This window comes from Triturus cristatus, chromosome 1_1, assembly GCF_964204655.1.
Source record: "Triturus cristatus chromosome 1_1, aTriCri1.1, whole genome shotgun sequence".
NCBI lineage: Eukaryota > Metazoa > Chordata > Amphibia > Caudata > Salamandridae > Triturus > Triturus cristatus.
In genome coordinates, this window is record NC_140579.1 from 76,127,296 (window position 1) to 76,151,224 (window position 23,929).

At 44.9% G+C, this 23,929-nt stretch overlaps 1 protein-coding gene across 1 annotated transcript in view; it reads right to left on the minus strand.

The window, feature by feature from the left end:
* Window positions 1-23,929, minus strand: part of LOC146869485 (E3 ubiquitin-protein ligase TRIM39-like) — a 326,876-nt gene that overhangs the window by 40,973 nt on the left and 261,974 nt on the right. Inside the window, exon 8 of the mRNA XM_085599897.1 lies at window positions 3,077-3,103. Coding sequence (XP_085456023.1) covers window positions 3,077-3,103 — 27 coding nt within the window. The remainder of the gene's footprint in view (window positions 1-3,076; window positions 3,104-23,929) is intronic.

Genomic DNA, 23,929 nt, shown 5'->3' on the forward strand with positions numbered 1-23,929 from the left:
CTTCTTTAAGGAACTGACAGTTGAACACTCAGCCTTTTGTACGACCAGCCCAAGTTTCCTTCTTAACAGGGTGAAAACCTACCTCCCCAGATGATTCTGCAACAATTGAAAACCCACATGTTTAAGGGATCAGATGCCTTCGACCCTCCCTATTGATTTTGGTCTAGCGTTGGGACACTCTTGTAGTATCTATGCACTCTACAAATATTTTCATTCATTCAAAGAATTAGACTTCAGGGATCTGCCTTGACAGTAGGCCTTAAGTCTACTGGGGTTCCTTCTGATTTCCAGCTTTCACAAAACTCCTAGATGTTAATAGGTGGAGCCATTCTTTATAGGCCGCCTGCCCATAATTCTCAGTTGGTAACTAAGTTATTTGCTTGGCTGTCCCCTTTGGTTTTAAAACATAATCTTTTTTTTAATAATCAGTGATTTGAACCTTCATTTCGAAGACATTGAAGACTCTCTATGCAAAATGTTGGAGTATGAGATGCAGAATCATGCAGAATCGTCAATTAAAGCATTGGATAAAGGGCCTGGTTCAAAGGGCAGGGCATAACTTAGATATTGATACAACTGAGATTTATTATATTGACCTGAGCCATTGGTTTTGATCACTTCCTAATTATTTTTCGTTTATGCTGCCTATGGCCAGGCCAATAACCCCTGCTTCCACTCCAGTCCCGAAGAGAGACTGGAGGAAAGCTAATTCTGAGTATTTTACAAGTCAATTCTGTCCCTCAGAGCTGGGAAATTGCACTCCTCTTGAAACATACTTGGAGGATTTTGACTCAGCCATGATTAAGGCATTTGATGGATGTGCCCCTTGGAAGTCAGGCAACTAATCTAGCTCATCCCCATTAGAGAACTGGTATTCTAACGAGCTTAGGTTGGAAAAGAGGAACTGCAAAGCACTAGAGTACCTATGGCCATGCTCAAAGCACTCTGAAGATTGATTGGCTTATAGATCTGTCATAAGCTGCTCAGAAAGCATAAAAAATATTACTTTGTAAAAAGACTGGAGGAAAATAGTGGTTCCCTGAAAGAACTATTTAAAATTGTAAGGGAATTCGCTAACCCTGTAAGTCTAACTCAGACGATCAACTCCTTGGCTGAGCGATGTGAAGGGGTGGTTCAATCTTTTATGATACAATGGAGAAGATTTATTGGACTTTTGAGTTCCAACCTCCTTTAGATAAGATCTCATATGAGCAATTTGGAACTCATGAAAGAGCTGTGGCCAATTTAGGCAACTTTGCGACTTAATTCAGAACAGGCTGAATAGGTCACAGAAGAGGTGAAATCTGGGTCGTTCTTTGATCCATGTCCCAATATCATCTTTTCTCGTTTGGCTTCTATACTAACTCTTTTGCTTACCCAGATTTGTAATCTATACTTGAACAATGCAGAATATCCTGCTAGTTGGAAGCAGGCACTGACTCAACCTTTGATGAAGAAAGCAGGGATGGATGTTTCCACCCTGTCTAACTATCGTCCAATCTCTTTTTTACCATATATGTCGAAGGTATTTGAAAGGCTAGTTAATGCGCAGCTAATACATTTCTTGGAAAATAATAACCTACTGGACTCGACACAAACAAGCTTTTAAGGCAGATAAAACACTGAGTCCACTTAGACAGTATCAGATCGGAGGTTGATCCGGGGATCCTTTTTGATCTGTCTGCAGCTTTTGACACAGTCTCTCATAGGCAGCAAATAAAGAGATTACATGTCAAGAGATTACATGAGACTGGTGTGAATTTGATCGTTTTGCAGTGGTTTGGAACTTTTCTGAATAAAGATCTCAGTCAGTTCACATGGTCACTTTTAGGTCTATCCCACGGAGGATGTCAGATCTCAACCCACGGTAGCAGTTACACAGGCTGCAGGAATGGTAACAGCCACCGCCGGTACTGATAACTGTTCTGGTTCCTTGATTTACCATTATGTACTGTATGTCATCATGAGATTTCAGATGTATATAATTACTCCTGGTTATTTTCTATTTGTATTCTGCATATATAAACTAAAAAAGAAATTTTAATAAAAAAAAAGAAAGTAATGCACAGTAGATGGTTAATTAAGAAAAAGAAAGTAATGCACAGTAGATGCCAGTTCTTATTCAATACTTGGTAGTGCATTATAAAACCTGACATCCAAGGAAGCAACTATGGGTTTTCCAATGTGCCTAAAATTGAATTAGGAAGCCGAAAGACGTTATACAGGGACTTTGTATGAGTTTTAGTGGTGACTTCCAGGCTGCAGTTGGTCCATGTACAGTGTCTCCAAGAGGCAGAACGATGGAATCGTAACATTATTGGCTGAAGGGACGTAGTTTTGGGTGGGGTGTTATGAATGTATTTTCTATCAAATAGTTCTGTACAGGTGCTTTCAGTTGTGTATGGTGAGGCATCTGTTGGATTTCCTCAAGACATTTTACATACACACAGATAGAAATGCACACACTCTCCCCCTCTGTTTTGAAAGTCTTCAGAAATGTTGATTATTTTACAAAATACCCTTCTTTTCTCACTTCGTACCACTACCAATCTGCATTCCTCTCCCTTTCGGCTGCCCCTTAAGTCCATCTCATGCGCCCTCCATGTCTTATAATAAATATATTTTATCATTATATGCCAGTGTGATTGTTTCAAAATATGAAGCTTACACCACCACCCCCAATTTTACTGGCCAAGATATGCCACTGATTGGATGTTGGGACAAAGGTAGGGATTTATTGAGGAAAATATCAAGTCTTTCATCCTTGCTCTTGGTCTGTGGTGTGAGGGAGATGATGGTAGCGAACTGTGTTTTGGATTCATCAAAGCATCATACCGTATGTTGTGCCCACATAACAGTGTTTGTCATGCCCCTTATAAATGAGAATTCATATCCCTGATAAGGAGAGTTTGCAAGGACAGTGAGGAAATGGCCAAGCATAGCCTTCGTGAGGGAGCATACTGTACCTCACATAGGGGTAAATGAAGCAGCTGTGTCTCTTACAGTCATTATACAAATGAGACAACAGCTGAGTCCCTATATAATGGATGATTTAGAAAGGATTGTTTGTAGTTACCTGCAAAGCGCCTGGGCGTTTCCCAATCTAGGAGAAATACAGAAAACAACATGTCAATAGGCCTTATACAATAAAATGAACAGATTACAAAAGATTAAATAAGAGGGTTTTAAAAACAAAACTATATAGAGTCGGCAGATATTCCCTGCATCAAAATAAGATAAGAAGACATGTTCATGTTCTATAATCAATAAGATTTCAATTAAGGTTTCAATTGCATTTCCATAAACAGAGAAAACCACTTGGGCTTCACGGGAAACAGCCTGGAAAGTTTTGATAAATTCAAAGGATTTATTAACCAAATGTAGTCAAATTAACCTTTAAGCATTCAGCATTTAAGCATTATTGATACAAAGTTAAATTGCTCAAATGCTGATGTTTCGGCATCCAGGAAAAAAGAACATTGACAATTACGAAGTCAAGAATACAAAATATGCAAAAAGTGTGTTCCATAAAGGAAATTCCCTGTTCTTAACTAAACAGGTAAAGGTCAGGAAAGGAGGTACAATTAGGCGAATAAAGTAAGGTGTCAGGTTCAGAAAACAAATGAAGCCCTCTGTTGAGAGAATGTGAATGCTCAGACTCCAATCCTTTACACTCGAGCAGAGGAGATCAACAGAGACAAGAAAGGACTTCTCAGCTCGAAGTCAGCAAACATCTCCTTCAGCATCAAAGGAGGACTTAACAATTTCAATACTTTAACAGCATTCGCGCCCATTCCCACACTTTAGAACATTAAGATTTCATCTCATCCTGGGAGTAGGTGAATTGTCTCAGGACAGCACAAAGGCCTACACACTCCAATGTACTTGGGATGGACAATCTGTTGGGTACAACCAGCTCTTCCCACGAGTCGCTCTCCCATCTTGGCACTAAGTCTTCTTCTTTCAGTGAGAATCTCACTATCAGTTGTCTAATACATAACGATAAGCTATTCACTAGCTAGCAAAGGCAGTTTGAGTCTGCGTCTGCAGTCGAGAAAAACATGATCATGCAAAACAAGCAATATTAAGTAACACGCCTCCAGCCATACTAGGCATGTGACATTTTAAAATGGAAATTAAAAATATAACTAACTTAAGTAGCATAGCTCAGGTGCCGCTCATAGTTGCTAAGTGCAGTCACCTACTACTATTTAGATAATTAATGTGCACACATTTCCCACTAAATGCATTAATTACGCAAATATAAAATTTAGCTCTTCCAATTTCCTGTTTGATGGATAACAGCTATCACAAAATACACAAATAAAACTTCAGCTCAGCCGAGTTCAGAACCTTGTGTCTAGCATTTTGCAACTCCTTCATCTCCTCCTTAATCTCTCCTCCATTTCTACTTCTTCCTTCCTTTGTTTCTTCTATCTGCCCTTCCTGTTCTTGTTCTCAGGCATCTGAATTCGTTTTACACAACAAATAAGCAAGCTAAGCCAATGTCAACACTTAAATAGGCCTTACAACTGCACCTAAAAATCCACTACCAATGCTTCCAACTAATTATGGCCAAGACCCAGGGTCCCTGGAACACTTTGGGCCTCATTACGATGTGACTCGGAAAGATTTTTGAGTCATATCGTAGGTTTCACTTCGGTCGAAAGTGAAACAGGTCAGTCATTCCGACTGAATTTCCGATGGGCTCAGTCGGAGGCCCCACCGTAGTCCATATGGCGTTTCTGCTGTCGGGATTATGATGTCGGTTTCCAACAGGCTTTCCATGTCGGGCATTCTGACATGGAAAGCCTGTCGTAAAGCAACTTTAGGGGCTGCTAGCAGGGCCCCCTTCTCCCTGTGGCCTCCGGTTGGGGGCAGAGGGGGCATCTATTGTGCCCTCCCTGTTAATCCTTGAACCCTGTGGCAGGCCCCTTATGGGGCCTGCCACAGGGTGCAGGGATTAACAGAAACTCCCATTTCTCTATGGTAGCTTGCTCTAGGGACGGTTTACAGCTGCAGCACAAGTTCCCATAGAGAAAAGGGAGTATGCAACCACACCATGTGCGGTCGCATTGTAATAGCGGTGTCTGGACCGCCGACTGAAGGCTAGGCGGTCCCGAGGCCGCAACGGTTTTGGATCGCAATAAGGCCCTTTCTGTTTCTAAATCTTCTAATTCAGGGTTCACATCTGAAATGTTTTTTATAAATCCTTCTATCTGTTTCCTCTCATCTGGGATATAAGTTCAACATTACTTCACTTTCAACATTTACTTTTCTCAGCCAACAAAATATCTAAAGCAAGTCTGTCTTGCTAGACCATAGACCTAATAGCCAATAATTAAAAACAATGCACCTGAAGTACAAGTAGCAGGTTTGTCTCACACTGTGGAATACTTTCCAATTTTCTCATCATTCAAGACTACTCCTACATCAGAAATAGCTCCAAAAATATCACCTACTAAATACTAGCAGTAAATGGTAAAAGGCTGTAATAAAGCAACAGTATAACAAGGATAACCCCAACTGAACTTAACGTAAGATGGCTTGATAAACAAAGGGTTAAGAAAGAAGCATCGGATAAACTTTTCAAACAAAATGATATCTGGAGGGTCTGCATGGAGTCCCTGTATGGAAGGCACTTGCTATAAGAACTGATGACCTTTGAAAACTTATGGGTGTAATGATCAGGGTACAGTTTGCACAAGTCTCTGTGTTTCCAACACCGTTCTAGCCGCGCAAGAACACAGAGCTGGAAGGTGTGCAAGGTATCCACTCAAGGGTGTGTTATTCTACACACGTACTCTGTTTATTCAGATTACACCTCATGAAATTTGTATCCTGACACATTTTACTATTCCCACTCAAACCAATAGATGGTTTGAGTAGATGTATGACATCGGCATTAGAAAATCCACAAACCCCGATCTTTTTAATTTGGCTAGAACTCCAGCCCTTCCGTGCAAGATGAAGCCAAGAAAACCTGACAATTAAATAAACAATATAAAAGGCACACAAATGAAATCAAATAGATACTTCCCTAGCAACAAACGCTGCATAACACATGATGAGGTACCCTCGCCTTTATATGACAACTTATGAAATGAAAAACAAATCTTAATATATTTTACAGCAGATAGCTTTCTAAAACTAAGTCGCTGTCAAAGTTGGATGAATGATGGGACCTTGAAAATGTCTACTAAATGTCTACTAAATAAACAAAGTAGCCCTTACTACGAGCTCGTAAACCACATAAAACAAATAACTACCACTCACAAAAAATAATCATAGACTTTGAGCAAGCCATGATTGAAACCATTTTAAAAGTGTACCCTGCCTCCCGGCAGATCAAATGGCAGCCACAATCATAGTGATCCACAAGGAGGGTAGGCCAAGGTTCTGGCAAAGGTACTGGCAGACAGGGTGTTATCGGTAACTAAAGACCTAGTGCATGTAGACCAATCCGGGTTTATGCCGGGTTGAAGTACTAGACATAACCTGCGTAGGCATTACAGAGTCCTGCACAAGACCGAGGGTGACATATGTCAGCAGACGGCATTTAGACGCCTTGATGACCTTCGACAGTATCAAATGGCCGTACCGCTTCATGGTCCTCCAGAGGCTGGGCTTTGGCCCCTCCTTTTGTAGCTGGGTCAGACTCCTATACGAGGGGCCGAGGGCGCGAGTGAGGGTGAACAGTACCCTGTCTCGGTCCTTTCAGCTTCGGAGAGGTACGCGGCAGGGGTGCCCTCTTTCCCCACTTCTATTTGCCATGGCGTTGGAGCCAATGGCTCACTGGGTCAGGAGGGATCCCGAAATCTGGGGACTGTGTGCGCCGAATGACTGGGAGGAGTGTATCTCCTTATACGCAGACGACATTGTACTATACTTGGCACGGCCGTATTACTCTGTAGCACGGGTCCTCCACATTTTCGAGTTGTTTGGTAGCTATTCGAGATAAAATATAAACTGGTCAAAGTCGGAATCTTTCCTCTCTCGAGGCCCAACCACAGGGTTCCACGGAGTTGCGCGGCCCGATGGTGGTGGATGGTTTTACATACCTGGGGATATACATCACCAGAGATCAGAAAGTCTTTTTGACGAGGAACCTGGGGCCTCAGATGAGTCCGATGTTAGTCACTGGCGCACGCTACCGCTCTCGCTTATGGGACGGGCGGCCCTCTACAAGATGTTGATGCTACCGCGGCTCCTCTATGTAATGCAAAACACCCCCTTTCAGATACCACAAATGACTTTCAAGCACATAGCACAGGAAGGGCCATCCCGGCTGTGGGCCGGGGGGATGGGGGGGGGTGTGCCGAGAATTGCCTTACATAAACTGCATAGGGGAGTCTTCGATGGGGGGATCGCAGTACCAGATGTCAGGCTGTACTATTGGGCCTCCCAAATGCAGGTGATCAATGATTGGGTCTATGTAGGAATGGAGGAGCCGGCCTACAGGGTGGCTAGGGCGTCGATGTCACAGGGCAACTGTGAATCCCTTCTATGCTCCCGACGGATGCGCCCGGACTGGCCTGAGCATACTAAGGTGGTGGTTCAGTGTTGGAAAGACACCAATAAACTTCTGGGTTGGACAGGGAGGCTGACGGGCAGGACTCCGCTTTGGCCAGGCGATCCTCTAAGGGAAGTGGCGATCCCTTGATATCTCTTAGAGAGGCTTGAGTTGGAGACCTTGGTATTCTGGATGACAAGGACTGGCAGGAGGCACTCCAGAGCCCACGGGAAGTGGCTATGCGTGTCAGATTCAGATTGGTATAGCTAAAGGTGTTACACTGGGTCTACTATTCTCGCACTCACCTGTTTTCCTGGGGCCGTATCCAGTCAGCGCAGTGCGTTAGGTGGTGTGGGGAGGAGGGTACCTTTATACACATACTGTGGGAGTGTCCTGAAGTACCCGTTTTCTGGAAGAAAGCAACGGAGGTAAAGTCGGAGGTGGTGGGCGAGCCTGTACCGCTAGACCCGAAATGGCTTCTTTTAATGATTCCAGGAGAGATGTACTGGTCTAGATATGTGGGCATATGGCTGGCATTAGCGGCGGGGGTGGTGAAGCGCAACATTGGAAGACTAGAAGCGGGACCTTGATTGGTGCCAGAGGGCGGAGGAAACAGTGTATAAGAGCAGGGGGTGTATCAAGAAATGGGAAAGGGTGTGGATGCCGTGGAGACGCTACAGAGGACATGAGGAGGTGGATTACTGACACGATGTAGGGTTACAAGGGGGCCGGCCCCACCCGAGAATGTGTTGGCGATGATTCTCTGTATATGGCAACTGATGCTCTCATGATATTGTCTCTGTACTATGAGGTTTCTTGAGCTTTTGTTAGTAAAAATATATTTTTTTAAAGTGTACCCTCACACATCCATACAAGGCTGTAACTGCCATTTTAATCAAATCACATGGACACACCTCAAACAATCTTCAATAAGTATAGAATATGCTATGAAAAGTCAATTTGCCTGTGAAATAAAAACATTATATCAGCAGCTATGTCCCTGTCTGAAGTAGCTAACCACTACAATGTACTGATAGAAAGCCTTTACTACCAACAAAATGAAGACAGACTAAGACCCCTAATGGATTATTTCAAAGACACTTAGGTTGGCAGACTGCATGGCTCTGGACACAGATGCCAACCCAAATTCCAAATGCCATGGTGGAATGTCTATGGCAGCACCTTGGCACAGGAAGCTAAAACAAACAAAGCAGTGGAAGGATGGCACAATGCCTTCCAATCCATACTAGACTGAACCCAACCTATACAATTATAGAAGCATTACAAGAAGAGCAAAGTTGCCAAAAATTGACAAATCTGTAACCCAAATTGCACCTAAATTTACAAAAAGAATGTGTGACATGCCACAATTTAAACTTTTTATAAACATCAAGGGCCTCATGTAGGTAAATAAATTTTACCGGTTCTTAAATACCGAGCCGTACCGAATCGGTAAATTAGAACCGGTAAGTTATATGTAGGTAAAAATTCGGTAACAGTTACCGATTCGGTAACAGTCGGTAAATACGAATCGGAATTCACCGAATCGGTAAATACCGAGGTGGTATCTACCGAATCGGAAAATACCGAGGTGGTATCTACCGAATCGGAAAATACCGAGGTGGTTTCTACCGAATCGGAAAATACCGAATCGGTACGTACGGATTCGGTAAATAACATCACATGACTTGACGAAACAGCTAATCCTGTGCAACGACAGCCCACCCAACCAGGAACTGCCCACACCCAGGCAGGTGTACACAATTAGCCGAAGTGGCCACACCCAGGCAGGTGTACATAATTAGCCGACCCTGGAGAGGCTTGGAGTGCAGAGGAGAGGCAGGGAGCAGTTGCATGTGCGAGCGGGAAACGAACAGCATGTCCAGCCAGAGAACACAGAAAGACGGAGGGGAAAGGAGGAGGAAGCTCAAATTCAGCCCCAAGGAACTCCAGGTGCTGGTGGAGGAGGTGGTGAAGCAGCACCAGAAGCTGTTTGGGAGGCAATCCCTGCAAGTGCCTGAGGCCGAAAAGCGCAACATATGGCTGGCCATCCAGGCGCAGGTCAATGCTGTGGGAGTGACCCACAGGGACATTGAGGTCCTCAAAAAGCGCTGGTATGACCTGAGGATTGTGACCAAGAGGAAGATGGGCGACATCCAGAAGGAGGCCAGCCAGACCAGAGGTGGAACCAACAGGGCACCTGCCCTCACCGAACTGGAGGAGCTGGTGGCGGCCACACTCGAGCAAGAGAGCGTCGTGGGTCTTGGGGACGCCGACAGCTCTGCCAGAGCCGCAACACACCAAGGTAAGACGAAAGCACAGCAATGTAGCCTCCCCTACCCCTATCCCACATCCCCCATTGTGAAACGAGAATCACACTGCAGTCCACACGTGTCAGTGCAGACAGGCAATGCATTCCGGGAGATGTAGTCAGGGCAACACTAACCATGACGTAAATGTTACAGGGCAACAAGGCATGTCACGCACTCGAGGCACAAGGAGACAGAGGACAGATTGGAATGTGAAATGATTTATTGTGATGCTTGCAATGCAGCCCTTCGGGGACACTGAGCCAATGTTTTTTTTCTGTCCACAGATGTGACATCATGCAGTACAGGGCCTGCTGCAGGGGAGACGGCACACCGGCCACAAAAATCACCTCTAGCCAGCACGAGTTCTGACCAGGGAGCAGGCCCACTTGCAGCCGCACCACCTACGCAGCCAGCCTCGCCGCACACAGAGCCAGCATCACCTCACCGAGAGCCAGCATCACCACCACCAGAGCCAGCATCGCCACTCATGTTCGATTCACCGGCCACATCTCCGCTTGCAGGTGTGAGAATGAGGAGGCGTCCAGCAGCCAGGCTACGAGCCTTAGACACCTCGTCAGACGACAGCATGGGCCCAGAAGACCGCCCCGGGCCCCAGGAAGGGAGCCATCCCACTGTGCCCCACACCTCACAGGCAGCACAGACGGGAGCAAGAGGGCGCCGCAGGTCGCGTGTCCAGAGTCCACCAGCACCCACTGACGGCCATGGTGTCTTCTTGGGGCTCGAGGGCCAAATGTTGAAGCAACAGCGCCTGCAATCAAAGGCAGTTATGTCAGTCCAGAGGCACATGCGGGTGATGAAGACAAGCTTAGTCAACATGGACACAAACATTGGCGGCATGGCTGCGGGCTTTCGGGACATGTCCCAGTCAATCCAGCAGTTGTGCAGCAAATTAGATGCTGACATCGAAGCACGGCGCCGGGAACGCCAGAGAAGGGACACTACCAGCAGGGCACTCAACCGTCTGGCAACTGCGACTTCCCTACTTTGCCGGCGCTCTGTGACGATGCAGGAGGGCCTAACACAGTGCTGCAGCGACCTGTCTCGGGGGATGGTGCAGGTGACAAGTGCACTAGGGGTGCTATTGACTAGTCAGGCGTCGACAACTGCTGCAGGGGATGCTGCGGAGAGCATCGACACCAGCAGCAGCATCACACCCCCCGTCCCCGAAGCACGCAGGAGCAGCAGGCGGCTTGGGGTTGGCTCTAGTGAGGATGCACAGGCCGTGCAATCCACCACTGCAGCGCGTATGCGCAAACATTGATGTGGCCCTGCTTATCCACTTGCCATTGGGTGACGTAACCCTGGACATACTCATTGTATAGATGGCATATTGCCAGATTGGCCTGTTCATGTGTTCATGGCGTGGTGCCACATTAAACTACGTCATGACTTCTCACAACTCGCTGTGTCCCCTCACTTACTCAGAAATAGTTGCATGTGATCTCTGCCCGTCTCTCTCTCCCATCGATTGCAGTTGGCACTCTAGCTGCGCTGCCCTCTGGCTGGCCTGACTCATCCTCGTTGTCCTCAAAATATGTTAGTTCCACATCTGTACCTTTTTTCGTGGCAAGGTTGTGCAGCATTGCACAAGTGGCAATTATCTTGCAGCAGGTGATGGGTTTGTACTGGCGTGCGCCTCCGCTCTTGTGGAGGCAGCGGAACCTGCTCTTCAGTAGTCCAAACGTGCGCTCCACCACATTGCGTGTTGTTTTGTGGGCCACGTTGTATCGTCTCTCACTCTGGGTTGCTGGGTGTAGGTAGGAAGTGAGGATGAATGAACGGCATGCATATGCACTGTCGCCTGGATGAGTAAAAGGGAACCATCAGGTACATGCCTCTATACACTCTGATTTGCAGGTTTCAAGGGGCGTCACTGTTACTTACCCAGCAGGTATCCCTCTCGGAATTCTCCGGCACTCAGTCGTGTGTAGATCCCACTATTCTGGAAGATGTAAGAGTCGTGGGTGCTCCCTGGAAACTTTGCAACAATATCTGTGATGATGTTCCCTGCATCACAGATCACCTGCACATTGATGGAGTGGGTGGACTTCCTGTTCCTGTAGATGTGCTCTGTATCAGCTGGTGGACAGATTGGGATGTGTGTACCATCAATACAGCCGATGACATGGGGGAACTGTGCCATGTGATAAAAGTCTGTTTTTGTTTTCTGCAGTGCAGCCTGTGTGTTTGGGAAGCTTATGTAGTGGTGCATTCTCTGCATCATGGCATCCAGGAACTTCCTGAAGAAACGGGACAGGCAACTCTGGGATACACCACCCACCGCAGCTGTCACCACCTGATAACTGCCGGATGCCAGTAGATGTAGGCTGCAGAGCACCTGCACATGTGGTGGTATGGCGTGCGCCCTTCTTGTTGGCTGGTCCAGGAGTGGGTGCAGGTCCCTTATCAGGTCCATGATGGTTTCGGGGTGTAGCCTGTACCTCTCATGTATCTCTGCATCAGTCAGCTGGAATAGTGTGATGCGCTGTCTGTAGATTTGTTCCTCCCGTCGCCACACCCTCAGTCCTGCTGCCTGTAGACGTAGGCGCCTTGCAATGACGTACATGGCGGCCATGTTGTCCACGCTGTTGCATTTTGGGATTGCTTATGTGCATTGTTGATGGTTACCACCTGCTTTCCATCCGTGTTAATTACCGACTCTTATTTACCGATTTTCCTGGATTTCTTAATTACCGACTGCTCCTACATGTCATTTTAGATTTTTACCACTTCATATTTACCACTTCATATTTACCGATTCGTTAAATGTGTCTTCGGTAAATATGAATCGGTATTTTAGAATTCGGTAACTATGAATCGGTATTTACCGCCTCATATTTACCGAAAAGTGGTTTTTGGACTCCTACATCTCACTTGTCTGAATACCGGTCGGTAACGGCATATTTACCGAAAATCGGCCGTTACCGACCGGTATTTCGCTACCTACATGAGGCCCCCAATGAGTAGATTACTTAGAAATATAAGCCAAAATCATATTAAGAAATACAAAGTAACCTAAAAAAGTAACTAAAAAGATGATTAAAAAAACTTAAACAACTTGACAAATCATTATTGATATAAATAATAAACATAATATTTTAATATATCAGTCAAAACATTAAAAAAGACTCCAACTGATATAACTAAATTATATTTATAAATTATTTACATGAAAAATCTAAACCTCTCTAACTGTTGATACGAGGGTTATTCGTTGTCGCAAATATGTGTCTGCCACTGACAATAATGCCACTAACATAGTCTAGGGCTTAGAATAGATCACAGAAAATTATTCCCAAGCTCAACCCTTGGTAGCTGGGCTGTGAGTGTGCAAGCTTACCTTCAGAGCAAACACAAGGAGACGATGGACGGAGCACTGAAACTTTTCAGACACTCAACCCCAGTCACAGATCAGAAGGCAATTTCAGAGACAGGTATAAGCATTGAAAAACCCTAATTGAGTAAATAATTAAGACAACACAAAACAAAACACCAATTTGAAAAAATAGGACTTTTTTATCTTTAAAATAAAACTAAAAGAATTCAATGTAGGAACCAGAGATATGATTTATTTAAAGATTTAGCACTATATACCCCATAGAAACCTATTGCACCTATTGGGACTTTTGGTCACGCTAGACTAGGATAAAATATAAATTTCAGGTGACCAAGCTGGAGCCCTGTGTGGCTACCCCTCGTAGTAGGTCTCGGTCAAAGTTTTTACCTTCTGACTTAGAAACCTTTCTGGAGCTTTTCTTCCCGGGGTCCTTCAAAGCGCTTTGCCAGCCCGGATTCAGTGAGGGTTCGCGGAATTGCCTTACGATGAGATCCCGGTAAAACCTATGGAAGTCAGACCTCTGGAGCTTTCCAGCAAAACAAACCAAGGATCCAAGTCGGCTCGTGACTGAACGTGGGTGGCTTGGCTCTGGCGGTTGGTTCAGGTCACCTTTGCTACTTTCGGACTTAGAAACTTTTACAGAGCATTTTCTCCCGGGGTATCTTGACGCTCTTCACCAGGCCAGATTCGGTGAGAGTTCACTGGCTTGGGTTTCGACCAGCTCCCGGGCAAACTCTGGAAGTCGGACCTTTGGAGCTTTTCAGTGGGACATACCTGAATGGCAGGTCGGCTTGTGGTTGAGGGTCTCCGGCAAGTCGGTCCACTTATGAAGCTTTTTTCCAAAGTTCTTCAAACTTCTGGAACTTCTTCCTGAAGTTCCTGTGAAGGTCCAAAGTGTCCAAAATATACTTCAAGGTTCTGGAAGCTCTAAGATGGTCCTTGAAAGTTTGGAACTTCAATTCCCACAATCTACTTGGACAAAACCCTTACAAGTCTGCTAGTAGAACTCCAGGCTGGTGATTCTTGGTGGTGATGGTCCAGGTGAGCACGGTTATCCTGTAGCTTGCAGGGAGACCCCTCCTTAGTCATTGTGAAGCAAGTTAGGTCCACAGGGCTTTAGTTCCAGATTGTGCAGTAGGCGCAGTCAGTCAGAGTGCAGGGCCAGGTTGGTGCAAATCAAACTTCTCAGCATGGACCCTTCTTTCTCTTGTTTCTAGCAAGAAGATCTGATAGGCACTGCCCCTCTCAGATACTTATTCAGTATTCTCTGGGGTCACACAGGAGTGCACTACTGTCCAATATGGTGCAGGGCCACACTACAGAGCGTGACAATTTCCTCCAATATGTAGCACAATGGTCTCACAGAAAGGACTATTTCTCCAATATTCAATATGGCTAAAGTCTCAGTAGAGAGGCAAGAGCTGGATAAACCATCCTCCAGGATGATTCATCTCCATATTCTACCTCCCCCTGGCATCTGCAGATTCCTTCCTTAAGCTTGCCATCTGGCTGGGTTCAAAGAGATCATGGCTTACAACCCCTCCCCCTTGCTCTGGCAGCCCTATGCAGGAGAACCCTCTCCTCCCAGAATGACTCTTTGAACCCAGGGACTACCTCATCAAAGCAGCCTGGCTATTCCACTAAACTCTAACCAATCAGGGCAGATCACTGGAAGGGTGAGTTTTGGCTTACGGGCAAGAAAGTCTTATGACTTTTTGTCAGTATATTTTAGGATAAATTCAACAATAGCATAGTATTGGATTTATCAATACCATTCAAGTAAGTCCTAGAATTATAGTTTTCTGTGTTTCCTGGCCGGAGTTATTCATTAATAACTGAATGCCACCTTAATCTATGTGCCTGGGGATCTGCAATGAGAAAAATGAACTGGGCAATTTCTCCAACATCAGGGCTTATAAGATATATTTTATAAGGACACTGCCCATATCTACAGGACCCCTGGACCCCTGAGCCCTGGAACACACAGGGGAGACTTTAGGGGTTCTGAATGTCTAAAGATATTGCAGATCCTCACTCCACAGTGCTCCTAGCACAAAAGTTGATTTTGGGAAGCACTTTACTACAATGTGGGAAGTAAAATGTGGAATTTCACAAAACCCCAGGCATACAGCACCTTTTTTTTATAAGAGCCCTCATTATAAGTACCTCATCCCCCTCCACTGGGATGCCTAGGAGAGACCCCGGTGGTACCTAATATGCCAAAATATTGTAGGCTATTACTTTGTATGTGCCCCAAACACTAGAGTCGAGTTTGGGCACAATTAAGCAGTCCTGCAACACAGGGCTGCTTTTTAACTGACCTCAGCAGTGCACACATGCAAGTGCAGAAAGGGGTTCTGGCCTCTAAACTGCCATGCCCTATTATATACTAGGGACTTAAAGGTAGTTTGGATCCTCCTGGCCTATTATGCACTAGGGTCTGATAGAGGAGGACATGCCAATCATAGTGTTACCCTAATCCAAGGTGTACCCCAGTGTATGTAGGTGTTTTCACTGTATTCTAAGCCCTGGGCCTGGTTAGGCAGAGCCCAGGGACAGTCAGAGTCAGTTACCACCAGTACCAGTTAGCAAAGAATCTTGGGATTTTTCAGGGCACAGATGGCTTTGCAGCACTAATCAAAAAGCTCAAAGAACATACTGTCATATAAAATAAATACAGAACATATACTACACATTTCTAAATACCAATCAAATATTAATTACACAAACAATAACATATAACTGCTTGTTCTGTACATGCAGATCTTCCTCTGTACTTAAGTCATAAAAAATAATAAACCATCAAATATTGGAAAAATACAATAGAGATCCTTTGAAGCAATCCTAAGTATTTGGGAACCATTAAAAAACTAAAAAGGGTTTAAAAAACAGAAATGCCCTTGGAAACCCCCCCAAAAAAGGAAATCAGAATAAAAAATATTGGTTTATTATAATCCAAAAGAGATTTCCTTGGAAAAAAAACCCAGACCCAGAAATCAAAATACAAATAATAATCATAAAGAGCATATAATATGAGCTCATACCAATGTATACATATGCATATACCTAAATTAGAAAATATTTGAAACATATTAATGACTTATTATAACAACAGTAGCATATTTTGAAGAAAAGACACGAAGATCATACCTTGTGTTAATAGACATCGCAGAGGAGCTTGACAAATTGCTACATCCGCCTTCTGCCAAGCATCCAGGCAAGTAATGCTTCGTGAAGGTATGGACGTCATTCCATTTCGCCGCTCTGCAAATATCTAATAACTAAGTCTTTTTCTTTCAGTGAGAATCTCACTATCAGTTGTCTAATACATAACAATAAGCTATTCACTAGCTAGCAAAGGCAGTTACTGCGTCTGCAGTCGAGAAAAACATGATCATGCAAAACTAGCAATATGAAGTAACACGCCTCCAGCCATACTAGGCATGTAACATTTTAAAATGGAAATTAAAAATATAACTAACTTAAGTAGCATAGCTCAGGTGCCGCTCATAGTTGCTAAGTGCAGTCACCTACTACTATTTAGATAATTAATGTGCACACATTTCCCACTAAATGCATTAATTACGCAAATATAAAATTTAGCTATTCCAATTTCCTGTTTGATGGATAACAGCTATCACAAAATACACAAATAAAACTTCAGCTCAGCTGAGTTCAGAACCTTGTGTCTAGAGTTTTGCAACTCCTTTATCTCCTCCTTAATCTCTCCTCCATTTCTACTTCTTCCTTCCTTTGTTTCTTCTATCTGCCCTTCCTGTTCTTGTTCTCAGGCATCTGAATTCCTTTTACACAACAAATAAGCAAGCTAAGCCAATGTCAACACTCAAATAGGCCTTACAACTGCACCTAAAAATCCACTACCAATGCTTCCAACTAATTATAGCCAAGACCCCTCTTCCCAGGGTCCCTGGAACACTTTGGGCCTCATTACGATGTGACTCGGAAAGATTTTTGAGTCATATCGTAGGTTTCACTTCGGTCGAAAGTGAAACAGGTCAGTCATTCCGACTGAATTTCCGATGGGCTCAAGGAGCCCGGCGGCCAGTCGGAGGCCCCACCGTAGTCCATATGGCGTTTCTGCCGTCGGGATTATGATGTCGGTTTCCAACAGGCTTTCCATGTCGGGCATTCTGACATGGAAAGCCTGTCGTAAAGCAACTTTAGGGGCTGCTAGCAGGGCCCCCTTCTCCCTGTGGCCTCCGGTTGGGGGCAGAGGGGGCATCTATTGTGCCCTCCCTGTTAATCCTTGAACCCTGTGGCAGGCCCCTTATGGTGCCTGCCACAGGGTGCAGGGATTAACAGAAACTCCCATTTCTCTATGGTAGCTTGCTCTAGGGACGGTTTACAGCTGCAGCACAAGCTCCCATAGAGAAAAGGGAGTATGCAACCACACCATGTGCGGTCGCATTGTAATAGCGGTGTCTGGACCGCCGACTGAAGGCTAGGCGGTCCCGAGGCCGCAACGGTTTTGGATCGCAATAAGGCCCTTTCTGTTTCTAAATCTTCTAATTCAGGGTTCACATCTGAAATGTTTTTTATAAATCCTTCTATCTGTTTCCTCTCATCTGGGATATAAGTTCAACATTACTTCACTTTCAACATTTACTTTTCTCAGCCAACAAAATATCTAAAGCAAGTCTGTCTTGCTAGACCATAGACCTAATAGCCAATAATTAAAAACAATGCACCTGAAGTACTAGTAGCAGGTTTGTCTCACACTGTGGAATACTTTCCAATTTTCTCATCATTCAAGACTACTCCTACATCAGAAATAATAGCCCCAAAAATATCACCTACTAAATACTAGCAGTAAATGGTAAAAGGCTTTAATAAAGCAACAGTATAACAAGGATAACCCCAACTGAACTTAACGTAAGATGGCTTGATAAACAAAGGGTTAAGAAAGAAGCATCGGATAAACTTTTCAAACAAAATGATATCTGGAGGGTCTGCATGGAGTCCCTGTATGGAAGGCACTTGCTATAAGAACTGATGACCTTTGAAAACTTATGGATGTAATGATCAGGGTACAGTTTGCACAAGTCTCTGTGTTTCCAACACCGTTCTAGCCGCGCAAGAACACAGAGCTGGAAGGTGTGCAAGGTATCCACTCAAGGGTGTGTTATTCTACACACGTACTCTGTTTATTCAGATTACACCTCATGAAATTTGTATCCCGACACATTTTACTATTCCCACTCAAACCAATAGATGGTTTGAGTAGATGTATGACATCGGCATTAGAAAATCCACAAACCCCGATCTTTTTAATTTGGCTAGAACTCCAGCCCTTCCGTGCAAGATGAAGCCAAGAAAACCTGACAATTAAATAAACAATATAAAAGGCACACAAATGAAATCAAATAGATACTTCCATAGCAACAAACGCTGCATAACACATGATGAGGTACCCTCGCCTTTATATGACAACTTATGAAATGAAAAACAAATCTTAATATATTTTACAGCAGATAGCTTTCTAAAACTAAGTCGCTGTCAAAGTTGGATGAATGATGGGACCTTGAAAATGTCTACTAAATGTCTACTAAATAAACAAAGTAGCCCTTACTACGAGCTCGTAAACCACATAAAACAAATAACTACCACTCACAAAAAATAATCATAGACTTTGAGCAAGCCATGATTGAAACCATTTTTAAAGTGTACCCTGCCTCCCGGCAGATCAAATGGCAGCCACAATCATAGTGATCCACAAGGAGGGTAGGCCAAGGTTCTGGCAAAGGTACTGGCAGACAGGGTGTTATCGGTAACTAAAGACCTAGTGCATGTAGACCAATCCGGGTTTATGCCGGGTTGAAGTACTAGACATAACCTGCGTAGGCATTACAGAGTCCTGCACAAGACCGAGGGTGACATATGTCAGCAAACGGCATTTAGACGCCTTGATGACCTTCGACAGTATCAAATGGCCGTACCTCTTCATGGTCCTCCAGAGGCTGGGCTTTGGCCCCTCCTTTTGTAGCTGGGTCAGACTCCTATACGAGGGGCCGATGGCGCGAGTGAGGGTGAACAGTACCCTGTCTCGAACCTTTCAGCTTCGGAGAGGTACGCGGCAGGGGTGCCCTCTTTCCCCACTTCTATTTGCCATGGCGTTGGAGCCAATGGCTCACTGGGTCAGGAGGGATCCCGAAATCTGGGGACTGTGTGCGCCGAATGACTGGGAGGAGCGTATCTCCTTATACGCAGACGACATTGTACTATACTTGGCACGGCCGTATTACTCTGTAGCACGGGTCCTCCACATTTTCGAGTTGTTTGGTAGGTATTCGAGATAAAATATAAACTGGTCAAAGTCGGAATCTTTCCTCTCTCGGGGCCCAACCACAGGGTTCCACAGAGTTGCGCGGCCCCGGTGGTGGTGGATGGTTTTACATACCTGGGGATATACATCACCAGAGATCAGAAAGTCTTTTTGGCGAGGAACCTGGGGCCTCAGATGAGTCCGATGTTAGTCATTGGCGCACGCTATTGGCGCACGCTACCGCTCTCGCTTATGGGACGGGCGGCCCTCTACAAGATGTTGATGCTACCGCGGCTCCTCTATGTAATGCAAAACACCCCCTTTCAGATACCACAAATGACTTTCAAGCACATTGCACAGGAAGGGCCATCCCGGCTGTGTGCCGGGGGGGGGGGTAGTGAGGTGCCGAGAATTGCCTTACATAAACTGCATAGGGGAGTCTTCGATGGGGGGATCGCAGTACCAGATGTCAGGCTGTACTATTGGGCCTCCCAAATGCAGGTGATCAATGATTGGGTCTAGGTAGGAATGGAGGAGCCGGCCTACAGGGTGGCTAGGGCGTCGATGTCACAGGGCAACTGTGAATCCCTTCTATGCTCCCGACGGATGCGCCCGGACTGGCCTGAGCATACTAAGGTGGTGGTTCAGTGTTGGAAAGACACCAATAAACTTCTGGGTTGGACAGGGAGGCTGACGGGCAGGACTCCGCTTTGGCCAAGCGATCCTCTAAGGGAAGTGGCGATCCCTTGATATCTCAGAGAGGCTTGAGTTGGAGACCTTGGTATTCTGGATGACAAGGACTGGCAGGAGGCACTCCAGAGCCCACGGGAAGTGGCTATGCGTGTCAGATTCAGATTGGTATAGCTAAAGGTGTTACACTGGGTCTACTATCCTCGCACTCACCTGTTTTCCTGGGGCCGTATCCAGTCAGCGCAGTGCGTTAGGTGGTGTGGGGAGGAGGGTACCTTTATACACATACTGTGGGAGTGTCCTGAAGTACCCGTTTTCTGGAAGAAAGCAACGGAGGTAAAGTCGGAGGTGGTGGGCGAGCCTGTACCGCTAGACCCGAAATGGCTTCTTTTAATGATTCAAGGAGAGATGTACTGGTCTAGATATGTGGGCATATGGCTGGCATTAGCGGCGGGGGTGGTGAAGCGCAACATTGCCAAAAACTGGGGGGCGCTGGCGCCCCCCACGATGGAAGACTAGAAGCGGGACCTTGATTGGTGCCAGAGGGCGGAGGAAACAGTGTATAAGAGCAGGGGGTGTATCAAGAAATGGGAAAGGGTGTGGATGCCGTGGAGACGCTACAGAGGACATGAGGAGGTGGATTACTGACACGATGGGGGGTTACAAGGGGGGCCGGCCCCACCCGAGAATGCGTTGGCCATGATTCTCTGTATATGGCAACTGATGCTCTCATGATATTGTCTCTGTACTATGAGGTTTCTTGAGCTTTTGTTAATAAAAATATATTTTTTTAAAGTGTACCCTCACACATCCATACCAGGCTGTAACTGCCATTTTAATCAAATCACATGGACACACCTCAAACAATCTTCAATACGTATAGAATATGCTATGATAAGTCAATTTGCCTGTGAAATAAAAACATTATATCAGCAGCTATGTCCCTGTCTGAAGTAGCTAACCACTACAATGTACTAATAGAAAGCCTTTACTACCAACAAAATGAAGACAGACTAAGACCCCTAATGGATTATTTCAAAGACACTTAGGTTGGCAGACTGCATGGCTCTGGACACAGATGCCAACCCAAATTCCAAATGCCATGGTGGAATGTCTATGGCAGCACCTTGGCACAGGAAGCTAAAACAAACAAAGCAGTGGAAGGATGGCACAATGCCTTCCAATCCATACTAGGCAGAACCCAACCTATACAATTATGGAAGCATTACAAGAAGAGCAAAGTTGCCAAAAATTGACAAATCTGTAACTCAAACTGCACCTAAATGTACCAAAAGAATGTGTGACATGCCACAATTTAAACTTTTTATAAACATCAAATGAGTAGATTACTTTGAAATATAAGCCAAAAGCATATTAAGAAATACAAAGTAACCTAAAAAAAGTAACTAAAAAGATGATTAAAAAAACTTAAACAACTTGACAAATCATTATTGATAAAAATAATAAACATAATATTTTAATATATCAGTCAAAACATTAAAAAAGACTCCAACATTAAATAGAACTGATATAACAAAATTATATTTATAAATTATTTACATGAAAAATCTAAACCTCTCTAACTGTTGATACGAGGGTTATTCGTTGTCGCAAATATGCCACTAACATAGTCTGGGGCTTAGAATAGATCACAGAAAATTATTCCCAAGCTCAACCCTTGGTAGCTGGGCTGTGAGTGTGCAAGCTTACCTTCAGAGCAAACACAAGGAGACGATGGACGGAGCACTGAAACTTTTCAGACACTCAACCCCAGTCACAGATCAGAAGGCAATTTCAGAGACAGGTATAAGCATTGAAAAACCCTAATTGAAAAAATAGGACTTTTTTATCTTTAAAATAAAACTAAAAGAATCCAATGTAGGAACCAGAGGTATGATTTATTTAAATATTTAGCACTATATAGCACATAGAAACCTATTGCACCTATTGGGACTTTTGGTCACGCTAGACTAGGATAAAATATAAATTTCAGTTGACCAAGCTGGAGCCCTGTGTGGCTACCCCTCGTAGTAGGTCTCGGTCAAAGTTTTTACCTTCTGACTTAGAAACCTTTCTGGAGCTTTTCTTCCCGGGGTCCTTCAAAGCGCTTTGCCAGCCCGGATTCAGTGAGGGTTCGCGGAATTGCCTTACGATGAGATCCCGGTAAAACCTATGGAAGTCAGACCTCTGGAGCTTTCCAGCAAAACAAACCAAGGATCCAAGTCGGCTCGTGATTGAAGGTGGGTGGCTTGGCTCTGGCGGTTGGTCCAGGTCACCTTTGCTACTTTCGGACTTAGAAACTTTTACAGAGCATTTTCTCCCGGGGTATCTTGACGCTCTTCACCAGGCCAGATTCGGTGAGAGTTCACCGGCTTGGGTTTCGACCAGCTCCCGGGCAAACTCTGGAAGTCGGACCTTTGGAGCTTTTCAGTGGGACATACCTGAATGGCAGGTCGGCTTGTGGTTGAGGGTCTCCGGCAAGTCGGTCCACTTATGAAGCTTTTTTCCAAAGTTCTTCAAACTTCTGGAACTTCTTCCTGAAGTTCCTGTGAAGGTCCAAAGTGTCCAAAATATACTTCAAGGTTCTGGAAGCTCTAAGATGGTCCTTGAAAGTTTGGAACTTCAATTCCCACAATCTACTTGGACAAAACCCTTACAAGTCTGCTAGTAGAACTCCAGGCTGGTGATTCTTGGTGGTGATGGTCCAGGTGAGCACGGTTATCCTGTAGCTTGCAGGGAGACCCCTCCTTAGTCATTGTGAAGCAAGTTAGGTCCACAGGGCTTTAGTTCCAGATTGTGCAGTAGGCGCAGTCAGTCAGAGTGCAGGGCCAGGTTGGTGCAAATCAAACTTCTCAGCATGGACCCTTCTTCTTTCTCTTGTTTCTAGCAACAGATCTGATAGGCACTGCCCCTCTCAGATACTTATTCAGTATTCTCTGTGGTCACACAGGAGTGCACTACTGTCCAATATGGTGCAGGGCCACACTACAGAGTGTGACAATTTCCTCCAATATGTAGCACAATGGTCTCACAGAAAGCACTATTTCTCCAATATTCAATATGGCTAAAGTCTCAGCAGAGAGGCAAGAGCTGGATAAACCATCCTCCAGGATGATTCATCTCCATATTCTACCTCCCCCTGGCATCTGCAGATTCCTTCCTTAAGCTTGCCATCTGGCTGGGTTCAAAGAGATCATGGCTTACAACCCCTCCCCCTTGCTCTGGCAGCCCTATGCAGGAGAACCCTCTCCTCCCAGAATGGCTCTTTCAACCCAGGGACTACCTCATCAAAGCAGCCTGGCTATTCCACTAAACTCTAACCAATCAGGGCAGATCACTGGAAGGGTGAGTTTTGGCTTACGGGCAAGAAAGTCTTATAACTTTTTGTCAGTATATTTTAGGATAAATTCAACAATAGCATAGTATTGGATTTATCAATACCATTCAAGTAAGTCCTTGAATTATAGTTTTCTGTGTTTCCTGGCCGGAGTTATTCATTAATAACTGAATGCCACCTTAATCTATGTGGCTGGGGATCTGCAATGAGAAAAATTAACTGGGCAATTTCTCCAACATCAGGGCTTATAAGATATATTTTATAAGGACACTGCCCATATCTACAGGACCCCTGGGCCCCTGGAACACACAGGGGAGACTTTAGGGGTTCTGAATGTCTAAAGATATTGCAGATCCTCACTCCACAGTGCTCCTAGCACAAAAGTTGATTTTGGGAAGCACTTTACTACAATGTGGGAAGTAAAATGTGGAATTTC